This window comes from Apodemus sylvaticus, chromosome 7 (genome assembly GCF_947179515.1).
Source record: "Apodemus sylvaticus chromosome 7, mApoSyl1.1, whole genome shotgun sequence".
In the NCBI taxonomy this organism is placed as follows: Eukaryota; Metazoa; Chordata; class Mammalia; order Rodentia; family Muridae; genus Apodemus; species Apodemus sylvaticus.
In genome coordinates, this window is record NC_067478.1 from 25,340,069 (window position 1) to 25,361,098 (window position 21,030).

The following is a 21,030-nucleotide window of genomic DNA, read 5'->3' on the forward strand; positions in this document are numbered from 1 at the left end:
AAATTCTCAAGTATTTGTTATCCTACTCAATTTCTAGGTGACATGGGGATGATTGACATTTATATTTGTGTGCCTGGTTATGAATTTCTTCTCTTTTTACATTAATGCAGATAAAACACAAAAACAAAACCTACTACCACAATACCAAAGAGGCGACAGGTAGTGTTGAGAGCCCAGCTGAAAGTCAGGACGGATGCCCAGCAGCCATGTTGTGACTCAAGGTCAGATCAAGGTGTCAGAAACTGCCCTTTGTTATTCAAAGAAAGGGAGAAGCTGATCCCCAGTGAGATGTTTTAGTTTAGCCATCTAAAACTCAATGTCCATTTTCACTAGGAAGGAAACTCAGAATTTCTCATTAATTCAAAAGATTTTATGAAGGGTGGTCTAATGACAATATGAAAAGCAGGTGTCTGTTTCAGTTAACACAGAGAACACAGTAACTTAAAGCTGCCCATCAACTCCTCAGAAGATGAAGTAGCTATTTGCCCCTTGTTTACATATGCAAATCAAGGCTCTCCATGGTTCAGGTCCGGAAGGAGATTGACTGTATGCCATAATAATCTTATTGGAGTAATGACAAACGTTAGTCATCCAGAATATCTTCATCCAGATTAATGTCTGTCGTATCAATATCCTCTAATTCCAAGTTATCCAAATCAACTTCTAGTTCCATTAAACTCTGCAGGGAAAGGAAGAGGGAGAGGGTATATGTCAGAAGCCAGAACCAAATTTCTTTCCTACTGACAAGAGCAGCAGCATCCTACTTAAAGGCCTGGTCCAACGTGGGGTAGAGAATGGCTGACCCACCTTTTCTTCTTTGTGGGTAGTTTGGGAGGCCATAATAACTGGGCTAGAAGCAGGTTTCCCATCAGGTTCCTAAGAAAATAAGAGGTCCAGAGATGTAAATACTCCCCACACAGAGGGAGTCCAGGATCAGGAAGTAGCAGGTAGTGCTTTAAATCAACAATGTCAGCCGTGCTGTCACACGCAGTCTCTACAGACCTGCTGAGCTGTTGGTCTTGAGGGCTGAAAGCCTTTTGCCTCTTCTATAACATTTCTCTCTTCATTTGGCTATCAGAATAAAAAAAAAATGATAAAATATCTGAAATCAAAAATTATGCCAACTCTCTGACATTAATTAGCTCTTAATAATGTGTGCAGCACACTTCAACCCTGGACTTGTGAATGTGTGTCAGCCTGGCACTCTGCCACTCACCGTGACAAGAGGGTACTGCTTGGCCGGCCACAAAGCCGAATGTGTCTCCTTCACCCATTCTTCAACAACAAAGGCTTCTTTTAATCCAGGGAAGAGGTTTTCATACTCTGTGGGGTCAGCAAGGGATTCTGCTGCTTTCTGGTTGACTTTTGAAAGATTCTCCCTCCACAGCTTCACTACCCTGATATTAGAGACATCACAGAACCAAACAGATGAAGAATGTGGGCCCTGCTTTAGTTGAAACATTTCTCTCTAAACTAAGTCCATACCTTGAGACCTGGCTGGGTAAGTAAGTTCGGGCCAGGAAGGCAGCTTCTGGGAGTCTTCCGGTTCTGATCAAGAGCTCTAGGCAAGCATCAAGCCTACAGAGTAAAGTAGAGATACTGTTAGAGAAATAAACAGTAATAGCAGATAATGCTGAAAGTGTGAACCTGTTGCAGAGGCAAAATCCTCCAGTGCCCCTGCCCCTCACACACTCACTCCTGTTGCTAAGCCTTTTGTCTTAATGTTGAATAAAACCAGTGGACTTCATGGGTGTGGGGCACAACAGTGTTCATGACTGTTTGAGTTTTATGACAAGTCTGGAAGTGTGGCTCAGTAATGAACACTTGTCTAGTGTACACAGATCCCTGGAGTTCAGTTCTTTAGCATACCTCAATAAAAATGTCTGATGGTGAGGTCTAGGATTTCTGGCATGTAAAACAAGATTAGTAATACTTTTGTGTTTATTTCCAAAAGGCAAACTAATATCCATGTGACTTAGCTCACATTAACTCTGCCAGACTTAAAAATTCATGATGATTTCAGAGCTGAGCTCAAATAATAGCATTTTCATCCTCATATCCTTGCACATAACAGGCCAGAACTGCCTGGTGTAGACAGTCCTCTGCCTGCTGTTAGGTACCAACTGGAGAACAGCCTCCTATCAGTAAAATGGTCTAGGAGTAAGCAACTGGTGGGCTCTCTGACGGAACCACACATTAAATTAAAAGCCCAAGCATAAAGATGCAAAGCATTCCTTCCTGAGGGCTAGTGCCACCAAGGTAGGTAGCACTGTTCTCTGGCTGCCCCCACTATTCACCAGCTGTCCCCAGGATTTGTGTACCATATTCCTCTCAAGCACCTTCCTCACAGTCAATGGAGAAATAGTGCTTACAACACCTTAAAAGTTTTTTAGACCTTGAGATAATACTTACTTGCCCTGTAAAAAATAGCTCATGAATGCCACGTTATTTTTGCCGTCTCTCTCTGCACCTTCTGCCAGCTTGTTCACCATACTGGCATTCCCAGAGGCAGTGGCCAGGAGCAGCAGACCACCGTAATCCTGGGCATGGTGCAGACACTCCTGGGCTAGGCTGAACTGACATTTACTAATGGCGAGTTCGGCAAGTTGTTTCCACTTCTGCTCCGACTATTAAAATTTAAGATAAAACATCTTTGGAAATAGCATTTCAACTTTCAATATCAACATTATTTGTTACTTTGAATATCGCTGTGGTAACAATTAGAAGATATATAAGACAAATGTAAAATTTTTGAGTTGTGCTTGGTAAATTGGCTCTGTCAGTCAAAGACATGATAGAAATGTGTAATGAGGAAATGAAAATCATATGAACAAAAGTAATTCAAATGATACTTGAACTAACTCATTTTCATTTTTTACTTACGTAGTGAAACTGAATCTAAAACCATGTAAACAGCATTAAAATGTCATTAGACTACAATTATTTTAACAAGTAAATTAGTAACACTTTTTAGGAAGAGTAGAAAATTACATCCTTAAAATATTTAATGAATGTGGTCATTTGTACCTTCTCAGGAAAATAAAATGTACATTTAAATGATCTTGACAGCTAATTTTTTTGTACAGTCTGAAATTAATTTACTCATGAATGCTGTGCTTAATCCATAATTTCCAGTACACACACACATACAGATCTACAGAATGTCAGAGCTCTTGTTTGAAATCAGTGTCTCTCACTAATATGGCAAATTGTTGCCATATCTACACCCTTGAGACTTAGACCAGACAAGAAAAGACTTCTTAAACAGTAGAACTGAGAGTACCCTGAATTTAATCCAGTAAATTTGTCCAGAGATTAACAATGCACCTTAAAAAGACCAAAGCTGCAACAGCTTGACTAAAATGAGTAATAATGTTTCAGCAAAAGCAACACCCAAGTACCTACTAACCTTTCCCTGGGTTGGATTAGAAAAGTCTTGGATTAGAACATACCTCTGCTTCCACTGCTAACTGGTAAGCAATTTTCAACTCTCCAAGTTGAAGAGCAAGCTCAAAACGATGTTCAGGATCTGTGGATACTGTAAGTGCTTGCTGCTTGAAGCCCTATAAATTTTTTAAAAAGAAAATATGTGACTTAGACATTCAGAAGAATGTGCATATATAGTATACACACAACAAATTATTTCTCTCTCAAAAGACCTTACAGACAAGACCCCACAGCATCCATGAGTATGCTACAACAATGCAAAATGAGAGCCATTTCTAGCAAATCAAGTTTCCATTTCAATTTCTTCTTCAAAATGTCTACTTTGTACAATTTTATACTTAGGTCTTTAAGATCATCCTGTAACAAAGATGCTACAGGAATAAGTATGTAAATTAAAAGACTTGTGGGAGAACAGGGGCGTGAGTCAGAACTAAAGAACTGATGTACTTCATACAGTTTAGGTCCTAATTAAATGCAAAATAAAATTTTATTGCATGGGGAGGGACATGGCACAGGTAAATTCATCTGCTGGAAACCTTAAAAGTGGGCCTTAGGTGTCATCTAGTCCAAGACTCGTAGAGGTTAATGACAGAGATGAGAAGAGAACAGGAAGCCAAAGGCAAACCTTCCAGCTTTCTCTCATCTGTAGGTCATTTAGCCTGTAGCTGGGGTCCAGGCACTGAGAGGCTGTCATCAGTTAGGCTTTATTTTGGTCTTGGATTCAGCCTATCAAGTATCCCTCCCTTGTTGTGCTCCATTAGGGCATAAAGCCTTAGGACAGGCTTTAAATCAATTACTGTAGTTACAAAGTTATCTTCTGTAAGAAAAACCATTGATGGGCAAGTTTTCCAATTCTGGGAATATGGCTGGCAGTCAGAAGGAAACTCTGGTGGGTTACTTCTCAGCACACTAAAGGAAAATGCTTAGTGTAGAGTAGTCAGGACAGAGAAGCCGGACGACTCTCAGAGTTCAGTCTAACTATATCTCATGTTGCTGCAGATGTGCCACTCTGCTTCACCTCTACCCACTGGTTCTAAGCTTTTCTTCACGAGCACTGACACAGCAGAAAACCCCAGAGCAAACAGCAGATGTTTGGAACTGGTCAGGTAGGGATAGAGCAGAACAGAGGAAGACATGTCCTTGCTTTTGCTGTATTTCCAGTCTCGACTAAGATGACACTAAAGGTAATTTTTGGGGTTGAGGGTGGGGCGTAAACTTCTAAGGACATACTACAGAAGGAGAGGAAATATGACTGAACAAATTTTAAAGAGAACTTTTGTCTTAAGATTTCTGTGTACGATCTTTGGTATACATGTATGTAAGCACACTATGTATGTATGTGCCTGGTGTCTACAGAAGCCAGAGAGGAACTGAATTCCCCTAGAACTGGAGTTTTGGACAATTGTAAACTGGTAAGTAGTTCACTGGAACCAAACCTAAGGACTTTGTAAAAGTTGCACCCTTCCTGTGATGTCCACACCCAAGGGTCCCTTTTTATAGGCTTCACTTCACATGAAATGCCTAAAGCTGAAACATGAAGAAACAGTGTATTGCTACATCCTCAGGCATGAAAACAGAGTAAATAAATACTAGTGGAAAATAGGAAGGGGCCAGGAAAGAACATCTGATTTACATTGTAGAACCTATTTTATATGCTGTGAATATGAAACTGGAGTTAAAAAGTTACATAAGTCAAAAGCACATTGATAACAATAAATTTTATTAAGGGTGCTTTACCACATTTTTAAAAGGGGTTAAAACAGATATAATAGGGGAAAAAGTCCAGCTTAGGGATTTTTGTTTTTAGAGACGGTCTTTGTAGCCCTGGTTGGCCTGGAACTCTGGAACTACCTCTGCCTCCCTAGTACTGGAATTAAAGGTGTGCACCACCACACCTAGCTAGAAATAAAAATATCAACTTTAAAGGGGAATGTAAGAAGACAGATAAAATCAGCTCCAACACTGACAGGCACTGAGGGTCCTAGGCCTAAAGAAGTAAGAGTTCAAGCCAAATGTGCTGTGTGCTGCCAGAAACGGGACTTGCTAAGAAATAACAGATGACATTTTACAACCTGCATCAACATTCTGTCAAGTGCTAGAGACAGAGACAGAGACAGAGAGAGCAAGAAAAAGAGAAAGTAGGCAAAACTTCTCACCTGTTTTTCCAAAAAGTGTGCAACTCTGGTCCTCTGTTCTTTGGGGATGGTAGGGAGGACCTTATCTGCCATGCTGAAATCCCTCCGCATGACAGCCGTCTGGTATTCCAGGACTGAAACCAAAAGGGAGTAGCTAACAATGTTCAATTCCTTATCCCCCAGATAAAGCCTATTGTCTTTCGGAATATAGCCCAGAAGGTACATTGTCCTGAAAGAGAAAAAGAAACCAACTTAGCAGCCCAAATCTACAGTTACTACAACAATTTGGTTCATAAAGCACTTTTAGATTTAGGTTGCCTAAGACAAAAGCAAATGATACTCAGTACCTGTCCAAGTGGGCAATGGTGACTATCTCTCCTCCCACGTAATAGTTTAATCTGTTCACAGAACTTGTATAAATGAAGCAGTCACCTACCCACAGCCCAGTTTTCACAATTTCCTGAATTTCACCAAGAACCTATTAAAAAAACCAAACAAACAGACCATTGCAATCTTAGTCAACACCAGTAAGCTGTGACCAACAAGCTAGTTATGATGAGAGTGGTAAGGAGTGCAAAGTAAAACCCATTTTGAGAACATTCTTCTTAAGAGTTTTTGACTTTACTTAAAATGTGTTCAATGAATATTTACAGTGTGAATCTCACTGTTGAGTCATAACATAAATATAACTAAAAACGAATCAATCTAAACTGCCCAACACATGAAACTGGAATGTTAAGTGTCTCCAAGTCCTTAAGGACATCTAACAGTAGATGGTTTGTTTTCCCATTTCAGAGCTCATTTGAATCATTCTAGCTCTGCAGTCTTAAAACTGAACACCTCCACATTGCCTCGGTGAAGGATAGCAAAACGAGCCTGCAGGTTTTCTAAAAGTCAGGCACATGTTTATTTTAAGCATTGAGTGGTTGAGTAGGTATGGCCCCCATAGACTCATGTGTTGGCTCACGGGGAGTGGCAGTATTAGGCATGGCCTTGTTAGAATGTGTGTCACTGGAGGTGGGGCTTTGAGGTATATATATGTTTAAGCTCTGCCCAGGGTGAAACAGTTGTCTCTCCCGGCTGCCTTTGGACCAAGATGTAGATCTCTCAGCTCCTCCAAGTACTGTGTCTGCCTGTAGGATGCGATGCTTCCTTCCTAGCCCCAACAAATGTTCTTTATAAGAGTGCCCTTGGTCATGGTGTCTCTTCACAGCAATGAAACCCTAAGTTTACACATACTTTCAATTCTGTTTTTGTCAAAGTTTTACATGTTATCAGAACTTACCCTACCCAAACCTAATTTACACAGAAATGTTAAAATTGGTTTAGTCTGTTTTAAAAATATAAAGTACTAAAAGCAAAGCCTGAGCAGGACTCACTCTTACCTCAAAGGCGTCTTCAATGCCATCTTCAGTAACTCCCTCATGTGTTTCCTGTGCAGCCAAGACTTTTTCTGACAGATATTTAAGAATAAAAAATGACTCCTCCGTGGCAATACAGACCAGCTCTCCAGAGTCAGACCAGAAGATCTGCAAGTCGAAAGACAGACAGATGACTGACAGCCTTTTTGAGCAGCTACCCCGAACTGTACTCACTTTGTTCACTACGGGGTCAGTCTTACAGCAAGTCACTGTGCACTTAGCAATTGGTGCACTGTACTTATACATGCATTGGGATGGTAGACAGCACAGCATGGTTGTGCAACAGTAGTGGAACATGGATGGGAACGGTTCTGTCATTCAGGAGGGGTGGCCGCTCTGTCCTCTAAACCAGTGTTTCCTACGCCTTATCTCCTTTTTCCACACACATATGTGTACTTATACATAAAGAAAAAATAATACCGCAAGCCGGTACCTTTGGTAGGTCATGGCCCCAGTCTCTCTAGACAGACTCAGGACCATAAGGAGGTGAGATGCCTTCTGATGGCAACATCCTAACAGTGAAAGCTGTCAAACCAACCAGCAGCTCTAAGTTTGCTACTAGAGTTCTCCTGACCATCCTCACATGAAGTATGAAAAGGCTTTTCCACATCAATAAATCCCCAATTTGTTCCTTCAATGTGTTTACTTTTGTTAAAGATATTTAAAATATGTTTTAGAATTTATACTTGTATTCTATACTTCTACAAAGAGTCAATGGCTACTGTCTAATTCTAATGCATAAATGATATCCTGAGCACTTCTTAGGTAAATAGCAAGGTGTTCAGCACAGTGGGACCAGTATATCAGGTAAGAGTCATTCTTGATATGAGGGACTCAAAATTTCAAAGGTAATCTCCCAGAGGAGAAACTCACGTGCTTGGGCTGAATTTCAATTCTGCGTATGAGTTCAGTATTCTCCCAGTCATAGAAGGCTAAGCCATTTACAGACCTGACTCCCAGCAAGAAGCCCCCATAGATACCTTAAAAAGGACACAGGAAGAGTCCATTTAAATGTTTTGAGACATTACAAAGATTCTCAAAACGTATCATAAATAGACAGCACTTACTTTCAGCTCCAAAATCAGGTTTAAATGACTTTTTTTCCTTAAAGTTCTTAAATATCTTTACAACACTGTTGCTTTCTCTTATTGCATACCTGAGGGACAGGGGAAACAGCATATTAAACACTAAGCCATAATTCCAATATCTTCAAATACTGATAAAATATTATTGAAAAATAAAAATATATCTCCATTTGAAAATTCACTTAGTTTTATCCCAAGATATAGTGAAAATATTGCAATTAGACAGATAATAAATGGGTTTCATGCTATATGTTATGTAAATTACAAAAGTGTAGAAACCATTGTAGAAAATAGAAATATCACTGATATCCAAAAGGTGAAAGTTTAAATGGTGATATATCCATTCCATGGAGTACTATTCTGCATGCAAAACAACTCCTCCTTGATCAAAACAACTCCTCCTTGATACGGGGAAAAACGCAGATGATGAATGCACGCCTGTAGTGCTCCACTCATATAGAACTATCCAGAAGTCTAAAGTCTAGCTGTACAGTAACAAGAAGATCCGCATTTGCCTGGGCCTGGGGAGTAAGTTGTTTGGGGTAGGGATGATCTGACTGTGGTGGTGGCTATGAACTGTGCATGTGTAAAGAATTAATGTGACTTCTGCTTTTAATGAGAGCATTTTATGAATATTCTGAATGTAGATTGAAGTAGGTTAAGAATGAGTAGTAGGGGACATGCAGAAATTGGGTTTTAAAAAAGATACATTAAAATTCTTATCAAAGTAACCTGGTCTAAGCAGTACCTCCCGACTAGTTTACAAAGGGCAACAGCCCCCGAGGCCATGTCTGCCTGGGCCTCCTAAGGGCCTACTTGATGTAGGGCCTACTTTGCCTTAAACCCAAGCATCAAGTCATGTCACAGGTTCCATCAAGGAGAGCAGTCTTGAACCCCAGTTGAATGGACTGATTACATCCACCTGAGTGAGGCAGCATGGTAATTCAGGCAGGGCATGGGCGGTTTACTCTCCAAAGACTTAACGAAGCAGCTGTGGTGGAACTGTCTTTTACCATGAAAAAGCATCAACCACACTGGAGTCAACACCCTATTTGCAATCAGGACAAACTGGACATCGTGCATCTTACTCTGAAGAATCGTGGGCCCATGCAAACTCTTGGGCAGACCCGAAGCTCTTGTTCCTTAGTGCCATCGCTGTGTAGATGATATACTCCCCATCACCACACACCACCACAAACCTAGAGATGATGGAGTCAGGGACAATGACACAGGTGTCAGGAAACAGTAATTCATATTTATGATAAAATAATTCACTAACAAATGCTATCTTAGTCAATTATTGTAATTTAAAATGTTAGAGCTATACACTTCTTTGAATATGCTACGAATAAGTATTCTAAGAAACAAAACCAAAAGCAATTATCAGTATGGGGTTACTTTCAGAAACATTACTGCAGCAGCCTTCTCTTCTCAGGGGATGGGGAGCAAGCACAGCTGGAGATGCAGGCGACTCAGCCATGCAGTAATGCTTGCTGTGCGCCAAGTCGCTTACACTGTGCTCACAGCAGCACACCTCAACAAGGCCCTGCCTTGCAGCGCATTTACCTGCGCACCAATGCTCATCATTAAACGAACAAAGAAACTGTATTCAAGTGTTAGTTATTAAAATGAACAGGATCATTAACATTTAAATAATGCATAAAAATAGAATGTTATATAGCCAAACATTTCTCCCCAGTAGACAAAATACCTCTCTTCAAATTCCGTTTAAAACATGATAATGTCTGTTATTGGAGGACACTCACAGGTAAAATTAAAACCTTACAGAAAAGATGTCTGAAAGTATTAAGTGTACACACACACACACACACATGACACGACACGCAATGCATTAAACTTTCATAAAATACTTAAAAATTATTACAGACATCAATTATTGAGTCTTAATACCATACTTTGCCATTTATGACAGTGAATTTAACTTAAGACATCCAGATACACTGTAAAATTATTTTTAAAGCTCTATAGCAGTGGTTCTTAACCTATAGGTGACAATGACCCTTTCACAGCGGGTACATATATCCTGTATATCAGATACTTATTTACATTACGATTCATAACAGTCACAAAATTACAGTTGTGAAGTAGCAATGAAATAATTTTATGGTTGGGAGTCAGTACAACATGAGGAACCGTATTAAGGTGTCAAAGCATTTAGGAAGGTTAAGAACTACTCTAGAGGTTTGAGAATCAACTTACTGTTTAGAGAAGTAAAATCTTCTCTCACATGATTATTATTTTATAAATTTTAAGAGAAAACAGAACTGACAATTCAAATTATGAATAAGAAATAGAAAAGTCACAATCCCAAATGTTTTCAGAAGACACACTGGAGTCAGTCTTCCATAAGAGCAGTACTCAGTATATATATAGCATCTCCTCTTAGGACAGCACCAGGTTCTAGAACCCCAAGAACACAAATCCAGGGTATCTTTTTTTTTTTTTTCCCCGAGACAGGATTTTTCTGTGTAGTCCTGGCTGTCCTGGAACTCACTCTGAGGACCAGGCTGGCATCAAACTCAGAAATCCACCTGCTTCTGCCTCCCAAGTGCTGGGATTAAAGGTGTGCGCCACCACCGCCCAGCAAATCCAGGGTATCTTAAGAACAAGGAAACAATTCTGCGCAACTGTGCCGCCTTGCATGCCAACTCCATCAGCTGAGCTGGCAGCTGGCAACTGCGAACTGTGGGCCAGGGCCCCGCTCCAGGAGGCAGACTGGGGACATGCTGTGCACATGTCTTCCATACACAAGCTCAGAGAGGGGTGTCACTGACAGCTTACCTCCCATTAGGATTGTGCTGAATGGTCTGTGGATATATTTCACAACTGCCCATATCCTTTACTGCCAATGGTAATCTTTCTCCATCTTTAATTTCCGTGTCACCCATTGCCTTCAGGTTGGCCTGCTGCACTTCAGAATGCTTGGCCCAGATTATCTTCCCATTGGCATCCATGGACATGGCAGGCTCCTCCCGACCAAGCTTAACAATGACAAATGGCTCTTAGTGACTGAAGACAACAGACCAATTTCCCTCACGGAGTCTTATTTCCTTCTTTCCCGCCCCTCCTTCCGTCCACATTAAACCCTCTTCTAACAACAGAAGTGCTAGTTTAACAAAACTGTGACTTGGGCTGGCTTTGCCTGTCTCCACCCATTTAAAGAAAGTAGTTACCTTAACAATGATGCTCCCTTCGTCATAGCCCAGAGCGACGTTGTTGGACCCTCTGAGACTGGCCACGCACCACACCCTCTCCATTCCGTAATTCAGTGTGCTCTCAAGCCGGTAGGTGCTCGAATGCCAGATTCGCACCGTTCCTACAAACCAACAGTGGGAGCGTTCCCTCAGGTATGAACGTCCAGAACAGATGGTTAGGTGAATGAGCTACTACAAGACTTTCTATTTCCATACAAGTGTTTCCTAGCAATTTTATGACATTTAAATCTTAATTCTTTAGCTAACTTTATAAAGCAACATAAGCATGAAATAATAAACCTTCAATAAGAAAACTAGAAGCAGGCGATTAATCCTAATAGTAAAATCACAGCAGGGTTTCCCATATAGTGTGTGTTGGCTATGTGAGGTTTCTTCTTCCCTCTTGATATAATCCTGAGTAGAGTAGCATGTTCTTATCTAAGTCTACCAAAATCATGCATGTGCACAGAGACAGAGCTGATTTTGAACCGAGATCTGTCAAACTCCAATGCACAGGCTTTTTCAAGTTCTTCTCTAGAATATATGATCTCCTTTTCTTTAAATAACAGAGTCAAAGAAAGATACTAGAATGGTGCTGATGATAAAGCCACTTACTCTTCTGTATTGTAAGTCTAGACTCCTAATCAAGATATGGGAGCTGCTAGAAACCTCCCACTGTACTGCAGGGCCACCACTTGGTTTAAATATCCAGAGTCATGCCGAGCACATTCATAACCCAGACTCTAACTCACCATCTTCTGACCCTGTGATGATGATGGGCAGCTCAGGATGGAAGCTTGCACAGGACACGTTCTGGGCGTGTCCCTCCAGGGTCTGCACACAGGTCTTATTCTGAAATCGAGACACAGAGAGCCACTGTGTTCCTCTGTTGGTAAACGTATGTTAGAAGCAAAGGGGGAGGGGTGTAAGAAACCCTTAGAGACACAAGCATGGCAATGTGGGCAATAACGAGGTTTCTGACTGCTCCAGGTGGTGAACGTGTACCACGGTAACATCACAGCATTCCCTGTTGGGCCTGTTTCACTCAGATACAGAAGTCTGGTAACAAGGACACTCAGAGATGTGTGGGTTAATATGGCAGCATGAAAACCCTTTTTAACAAACAATAAGCATGCAAGTGTTTTACTTTTAAAATCTTAAAATACATTTGCATTCTTTTGTATAAAGGGGAGAATTCCAGGACCGAATACTGGGGCCTCAACCTATGACTCCATTAGTTCCATGTGAGCCTTGAGGTGTTCTAGGAAGCAGTAAAGACCAAGTCTAGCACAGCAAGGAAGGTTATAGAAACTGTACCTGATAATCCCATATCTTAACGAGCCGGTCATCTGCACCCGAGATGAGGTATGGCTTGTCACCACCACTGTAGTAATCAATGCAATTCACGCCTTTTTCATGTCCCTCCAGAGTGAAGTTTGGTGATGAAGAGCCCAGCTGCCACACCTTCAGAGAACAGCAGCATTTGCCAGTCAGCACTTTCGGAGGCAGTTCCACCCACTTTTAACACAAGACATCCAACATCACAGCCCCGTGACACAAGCTCACGGATATTTGCTGCTAGTCTCATGTACATTTTCAGGAAGCAGAACCACTGCTCCCTGAAGATGCCAATGCCTGGGCTTCTCCATGGAGATTATATATAGTTCAGTTGATGATCTGCTCATATTTTCCTCAACTTGGCACAAGTACTTATCTGGGAAGAAGGGATTCAATTGAGAAAATGCTTCCATCAGACTGGCCTGTAGGCCACCCTTTGAAGGCACGATGGTGCCACCCCTGGGCAGGTGAACCCGGATGGTATAAGAAAGCAGGCTGATCAACTCATGAAGAGCCCGCCAATAACTGGTGTTCTCCCATAACTCTGCCTCCATTCTGCCTCCAGGTCCTGCCGTGAGTTCCCACCCTGACTTCCTTGGATGGTGGACTACTTTAAGTTATAAGATGACATAAACCCTTTTTCTGCCAAACTGCTTTTGGTCAGTGTTTTATCACCGCAACAAAAAGCAAACTAAGAAAACTGGTATCCAGAGGAAGCACAGGAATCAACAAATTAACACTTTGAAAATTCTCTAAAGTAAGTACTGATGGGATGGGAGAGTTAGTGATTAGTGATATGGATTAAAATTAAAGAAAACTTGCCAAGGAGAGAGGTACAAGCTTGTGTTCCCAATATCTGGGAAGATGAGAAAACTGAGACTGAGCGGGCAGCATAGGATACACAGTGAATTCTAGGCCACCTTAGCATACACCGTAGACCTCACTCAAAAAAAAAAAGACTTAATTTAGTGAAGAAGTTAAAACTGATCTCAGTTTCCCATCTATGTCAAAAGCAAGGGTAATTCAACAAAAGATATCAAAGTCAGGTTAAAAACCTGAAGATCTTTAAACAAAATTGCTTATATGAGTTAAATTAGTATTACATATTATACACATGTAAGCAAATGTGTAAGCAAACTCTGATTTGAAACTTATTTTAAGTAAATGTACTGAGAGATAGGATGAAGACAATGTGACTACTCTACTTGGTGTCCAGGGCAGCCAAAGCACTGTGCTGCTCTCCCAGGGCTGTGCAAGGGGGAGACACAGCTCCTACCCCAAATATCTAATATATCATGGGGTAAATGATTTCCAATTGCATTAATTATGACTCAATGTGAAGACTGTTAATAGAAATAAAAGCTAAAGCAAATGACATACATCCTATCTAAAGCCATTAAGCACTAGACTGGAGTTTCTCAGAATGACTATCTGTGCTAACCCTTAGAGAGCTATGCAGATGCTCAAAAAAAAATAAATCCAAATCAGAGAATGAAAGGACTTGCAGTCAGAGGGAAGATCTGATGAAGGCAATGCTCTGTAAACACTCACAGCATTTCTACAGGACAGCGAGTAGGTCAAAGTTATACTAGTATCTGTAACATCAGCCCATGCTAGCCCTAACCATCCTATATTTCACTCTAAGACATCTACAGTTTATTCTCCAAGAGAAAAATAACAAAACAGAGTCTGAAGAAAGGCAGTCACAGAAAGGAAAATAGAGGCAGAAAGGGGGAGTAGTAACATAAAGAACTTACATGTAAAATAGACCAAGGATAAGGAGACAAGAATGACTAAAGGACACACACGGACGGACGGGGACACACACACACACACACAGTGACATAGAAATCATGGCAGTGCTTCTTATTGCAGATCCCAGAGTGGAAACCAATGTTATACCATGTTGCTTCTGCCTGGCACAGGAGCACAGGAGTAGTTTTCTGGCCAGTCAGAGTAAAGCACCAACAGTGGACACCTACCTTGATAGTCCTGTCGAGAGACGCACTGGCAAATTGATTGTTATCTTTGGGGTTTATCACGATCTGCATAACGTAATGTGTGTGTCCTTCAAACACTTGTGAACAAGACCATTTTTTATCCCAGTCCCAGAGCTTAATAAGCATGTCATCTATACCAAAAGAAAGCCAAGTCAGTCGTGGTTAGTTTTCATATTTGTAGTAAGACAGGCTTGGTGTCCTCTAAGGCAACAAATGTAGCACAGTTCACATATCCCATCACCTACGCCATAGGACGGACCAACACTGAGAAAGACTTTCTAGTCCTCATTTGCACTCAGAGCATTCCTAACTACAGAACAGTGGGGACAAGGTGCATATGGACAGCTACTAAAGACATATGAAAAATGGGGAACTTTTTAAATTTAATTTTAAAAGAACTGTGGTTACCATCTAAGTCTGGCTGAAAATGCAGACTGTGGAAAGAGGCAGCATTTGCCTGATGAGATAAACTGCTTTTACAAAAGTTCTCACTTGTTAAATTTAAAAATATTTCAAAGACTACTACCAACTCAGGGACACCCAGGTAACTGCCCTCCTGCAGGGGATTTCCTTACACTAATACCAGACTAGCTAGCTAGTCTGAACTGCAGATAAGCCAGCAAGGCCTGTCATACCAGCATACTAATGAGCTTTCTGCTCCCCAGATATTGATGCATCTAGACCTTCTAGTTTTCCAACAGGAATCGGAGCAGTTGCAATATAATCCTATTAAAATACTAAAATACACAGGTGGGCAGTGTCAACAGCACAGTAATAGATTCAAATAGTTTAAAAGATGCTTGAAATGAGAACTCCACTTGTACCAGCAGTTAAAGTACGACATGTCTTGTGGAAAACAAATCATCACTCAGTGCACGCGACTGAAGCAGGTTGTCTCTTACCACTGCTTGTGAGAATGAACGGCTGGGTGGGATGAACAGCAATACAACGAATGTAATCCGAGTGTGCTTCGAACATATGCACCCTCTCCAGGGTGTTATAATTGAACACTCTGATCTGCATATCATCCTAGGAATGGAAATTTTAAAACATCACTATTATGAAATAAACCGTATGAACAACTAAACTATATTATAGGCTCAAAGCATAACCTCCACCCTTCAGAACACTACATTTAATTCTTAATGAACTGGTCATTACGACTCTGCAACTGGTATCTATAACCACAGACCAATCAGAAGGTAGGGCCTGATACTCAGAGCTACTTACTGCTCCTGTCACCACCCAGTTCTTCCTTGCGACAAACTTTGCAGCTCGAACAGGAAGATCACATACTTCAAATGTCTTCACCAGTGTCTTGAAATATTAACAAGAATAAACACATTAAGTTATGAGGAAGTTAAATGAAGAATCTTATTCTGCTGTGATTAAAACATCAGACTGTAAAGTACTTTTTTTTACAAATGTATGGCAGCTCAGCATTAAAGTGGGGGCAAAAAAGGACCAATCAACTTTTCTTTAGTAGATTTGAAAATCAGAAACTTAGAAGAGAAAGCAGCTGGTCACAGGACAGACGGACGGATAGACGGCACTTAGGCCCCCTGCCCTGGCCTACCTCTCTCTTCCGGCATGGCCTTGGAAACCTACCCCGGAGCTTTACTCCCTTCCTGCCCCACGGCCAAGCGCTAAGCAGGACTCCCCACTCACTCTTCCCCACTGTGCCCCCCAAGGGCAGGACTCCCCAGCGCTGCACAGCCCGCACCTACAACAGTCTGTGATCCAGCGGCTGGGCAGCACTCCACTATCTGTGAGTGAATTATCTCTTAGCTTAGTTTCCTTTTTTAAAAAATTGAGCCCATAAACCAGGCATAGTGGCTGACATATGCCTTTTCAGTACCTAGAGGCAGAGGCAGACAGATCACTATAAGTTCAAGTCTGCTCTACATAGTGATTTTTATGATAGCTAGATATAGTGAGACCTTGTCTCAAAAAAAAAATTGAACCCACAGAAATGACTCAAACTATATATATATATATATATTGGCAACACATTTCCAGAAAAAAATGCTGAGAGTTTGTGTTTGGTTGTAGTAAGCATAAAAACTAAGGTTTAGATGGTCCTTGGATGCTCAAAGTGGATCATCTACAAGAATGAAAGATGGGAATTCAGGAGACCTAGGAAAGCCATCTTACATGTCTGTTCTTTAAAGTTCTGAAAATTAAACTATCATTTTTTTAATGTCTCTTTTTGTACCAAGAAAGCAATAATGTATTACCTCAGGAATTTACCAAAATCTTACTGGCTCATTAACCAGGTACACTGGAAAACCAACAGAGACTAGCTTATAAGAACTGTTGAGGCCACCTGGCTTTACCAGGTTAAGAAGAAGCTGAGTGCCACACAGACACAGAGCTGCCACCAGGTGACTATGGCATGAACAGAGCAGGCTGAGCATGCAGTCTCTAAGACAGCAGAAAACAGTCATCAACAAATCCACGGAGATGTGGGGCAGTAAGAGGGCAGCTGCAGAACCTCCATGACCGTACCACACGGGGGCGGGGGCTTGGGGGACAAATGGCAAGGAAAGTCAACTCACACTGCACGGGCTACAGAGAGCAGAGAAGCTGCACTCTCAGACCACACAGGCGCTACATCTAAGTTAAAAAAGCAACAACACTGAGGTGGCTCTTTGTGAGTGAGAAGCAACTGCCTAACATTTTATTCCATTTTCTTTCTTCATGTAAATCCAGGCTCAGGGTGCTTTTTGCCAGTAAATTAGCAGCAGGGAGGTTTTAAATAATAAAACACTGCTGTTGTTTTAAAACCTTGACCTGCTACCTCCAGGGGAGTCCAGTACTTCCTTATCTGAAAAGTCAGAACATCTGGATTCCCCCAGTGCAGAAGGGCCCTGTGAGAGTGCCCTCCCACTCAATACGCATGAGTGGCGGCTAACTCTGCCACTGGTGACAGAGGGGAAACAAGCAGAGCAGAGCCGGTGCTAATACTGCCTACATGGATGTTGCTGTATTTAAATATCACATATAATATGCCCAGAAGAACTTCTTCCACACAACCTAGTTCCTGAAAATGAAACACTCCATCTACTTTGAGAAGCAGCACACATACAGGGGCACCTGGTGGTGCTTTCATGATTAGTGCTGGTATCTTACAGCTTTTATTGCTAATGAAGTCCTTTCAAAAATCTTACCTGAGTTTCATGATTCCAAACACACACACTGCCATTGTAGAGACTAGCCAGCATCCATGGCTCTGTGGGATGCAGATCCACACTCTTAACCCGGTCAGACCTAGCGGTTAGCTTTCTCTTGATGTCCAGTCGAAGAGGCTAAGGGGAAAAGACAATTGATGATGAAAATTAAATTCTTAAGCTATGCCTGAAACAGTGTATTAAGAGGCTTATGTAAAATTCTCTTTTAACTTTGCTAAATTGTGAATAGTTTCAAGTCTAAAGCATCTATATTAATCACATTAACAAAAATGGGGTATTTTTTAAGTTTGTATTTACTGAGGTGATTTTCCAATTTTACTTATCCTGACCTCTTTCTTTACCCCCTTAAAATTTATGAGGGTTTCAAGTGATGTTTTTTATTTATGTCAATTTTTTTTTTCAATTTGAATTTTTAGAGGACTGTTATATCTGGCCTTGACTCTAGTATGTTGTAGTATACTGTTTTGGTTGAGATGTAACAGAACAACCACCATCTAGCCTCAAACACATACAGTTAGGAAGCAGAATATATAAGCCATTTTTGGAGAATGGGATGTCCTGCTTTAATGCTGCCTGAGAAGTGGGGACACCTTAAAGAACACTTGTATTGTGAGATCTGAAGCCTTAGGAGTAGCTGTTTACACTTAGCTAAATTAAAGTCCACTAGTCTAGCCTACATTTTGCAGATTCTTAGCTTCTGCTTTGTTTTTATAACAGAATACATTGGTCATTTGGGAAATGATGGTTCATTGAGTTACACAGATTCACATAGATGACAAATTTTATTACCCTTAATTAAAAGTCACATTTTATTTTTTATTCACATTTCAAAAGATTTCCCCTTTTCTGGCCCCCCACTCCCCGAAAGTCACATAAGCCACATTTATTAATACCAGTTCCTACTTTAACTGACAAGTCTTTGACTATCAGAAATACATGAAATTCAGTCTCAAAAATTCAAATTTACATTTGAAGACTAGAATTCTATCATCAATAACAAACATGGTCAGGGACCAGCTAACATCTTTCAGTTATCAGGCTATATATCTGAATACATTTATCTGAATAGGCAGTTTCTGAGCCATCATTTCAAGTCAAGCTTGTAACCTGAACCTTTATCTATATTAAAGTGCTTCTTCCACCAGCCACATGTTACAAGTATTTCACAAATCCTCATTTCCTAATACTAATACAGAATCCTTAGAAGATGCCTCCTGAGGCGTTGAGATTGACACGGCACTCTCACTTAAAACCTGGCTTCTTACAAATAAGTGTCTGACAATCAGAACATGCTATCAGGTTGGATGTGGTGATGTACTCCTGTAACCTCAGCTGTCTGGGCCCTGAAAAAGAGGATTGTGAGTTCAAGGTCAGCCTGAGCTATAAGGCAAAACTGTCTCAAAAAAATGTATTCTCAGCACATTCTGGCATTAGTGCACCAGCATTAGTGCACCTTTCATTGGTGCAAATATACACCTAGTAGGAAGGGCAGCAGCATCTTAATGCTGGCAAAACTTCTGATCTGTGACTTCCTGAAACAGTAAAAGACCTCTAAGGAACTTCGGAAGATACTTCTAAGTCTATAGATAGGTAAATAAATAAATTTAAATTCATTTAAAAAATTTTAAAAACATTATTAGGATTTATCCTAACACACACACACACATGAATGTGGTGGCTTGTGTTATGTTGAAGATCCCACTATGTCTCCTGGCATGATATTTCACTATTAAAAATATGTCTCAAAATGAAATCAGGCAGATCTACGGGCCTTTCTCAAAAAATGTCATCATCTGTGAGCACAGAAGGCCCAATCAACACCAGCTAGAAGACGACGAACTGGGTCGCCAAAGCATTTGAAATTCCACCTCTGACTCCATATACACTTAACTTTGTTTTTTTTTTTTTCCCCTCTTTGCTTAACTTTGCAATTTGGTGTCTGCACACTACCAAACACCGCGCGCAACCTGGATGCTGGATTAGCAACCACCACCTCAATGACAGAATGAAGTGACTTTGTCAAAGTTGCCTTTGGCATCCGATTCCTTTCTCCAGCATTTACTCGCACTACTGAAACCCAGTGCAGACTGCAGGTGCCTTGACAGGAGCCCTGACTGCCAGGACAGTCGGGGGCCGCTCACCCGCGGGCACCCAACTACACTACCGTGTAACCACGGCAGCCTCCCGGTCTGGCCTTCTTCCTCCCAGGACCCCAGCGGGACAGGAGGACCCCGCCAGGCCGCAGCAGCGGCAGCGGCAGCAGCGCAGACCGCTTCTAACTACGGCTCCTAGCCCGGAAGCCCCCGGAACCCGCCGCAGCCGGTGGGCTCCGCTCTCTGTCCCACGAGGCCCGACCTACCATGGCTCCGACTGTCCGAGCCCCAGCCTCTCACAGGGTCCAGGAGACACTAGTACTCAGGAACCCACCGACCCGTGGACCAGCCGACCCACTGACGTGGAACTTCCGGGAAGCGGCTCTCGCGACACACGGAGCCAGGCTCTGCGCCTGCGCAGGCCCTCCGTAAGGCGGTCTGTGCGTGGTCCCGCCCCAGTTTCCTAGGTAACACCGCCTTCCGTGTCTCTAGCTGCTGAGCTGGCTGACCTGTGTATTGCTTTTACTAGGGTTGGGTAGGGCGGTAACTAGCGGCGGTCCGGGCTGCTCACCTTCGGTCAGGTTCAAAAAGTCAAGAAAATGGAGCGCAGTGCTGGGTTCCTGCTGCACATTGGCAGCAGTGGAGGGGCCTGGAAGCTCTATCCGAACAGCGTGAGCCTCTGGCGGAGAAAGAAGGCTCTAAAACAGTGAGCTCCAGCGGGCTCTGGAACCGGCGAGTCCGAGCAGACCTGAGACATTGGTTCTGGAGCCTCCCGGAGTCAGTCGAGTGATTGCCCCTCAAAGAGCATCCGCCCGGTCATTTGTGTGGCTACGTACCTTCAGCTGACAGTGCCTCCACATCACATAGGAGTCTTTTCCATTTTATTGATTAGGAATGTAAGGCTCAAGGAACTTGTTTTATACTGGCCAAGACGGCATAGTAAGTAGTGTTGTTAGGATCTGGGCTGGGGGTCGGGGGGGCGGCGGGGGAGGGGGATATGCCCTGGGAGCCCTGTGCTCTATCTGTTACGCCAAAATAGCGCTTTAATAAATTAGTTGAATTTCAAAAAATACCACGCCCTAGGGATTGCCAGGAAAAGTGCAAA

At 41.9% G+C, this 21,030-nt stretch overlaps 1 protein-coding gene across 1 annotated transcript; it reads right to left on the reverse strand.

Moving 5' to 3' along the window:
* Nucleotides 1-348: 348 nt before the first annotated feature.
* Nucleotides 349-20,316, reverse strand: Copb2 (COPI coat complex subunit beta 2). The gene is made up of 22 exons (XM_052187567.1): nucleotides 20,192-20,316; nucleotides 17,812-17,949; nucleotides 15,872-15,958; nucleotides 15,544-15,670; nucleotides 14,624-14,772; nucleotides 12,621-12,767; nucleotides 12,056-12,155; nucleotides 11,283-11,425; nucleotides 10,891-11,090; nucleotides 9,177-9,287; nucleotides 8,071-8,159; nucleotides 7,877-7,983; nucleotides 6,968-7,111; nucleotides 5,930-6,060; nucleotides 5,604-5,811; nucleotides 3,453-3,563; nucleotides 2,413-2,627; nucleotides 1,486-1,578; nucleotides 1,217-1,397; nucleotides 1,003-1,071; nucleotides 808-876; nucleotides 349-679 (listed from the first exon to the last, which is right to left on the reverse strand). Exons 1-22 carry the CDS (start codon nucleotides 20,192-20,194, stop codon nucleotides 584-586), a joined length of 2,718 nt encoding a protein of 905 aa, XP_052043527.1. The 5' UTR covers nucleotides 20,195-20,316; the 3' UTR covers nucleotides 349-583.
* Nucleotides 20,317-21,030: the final 714 nt, after the last annotated feature.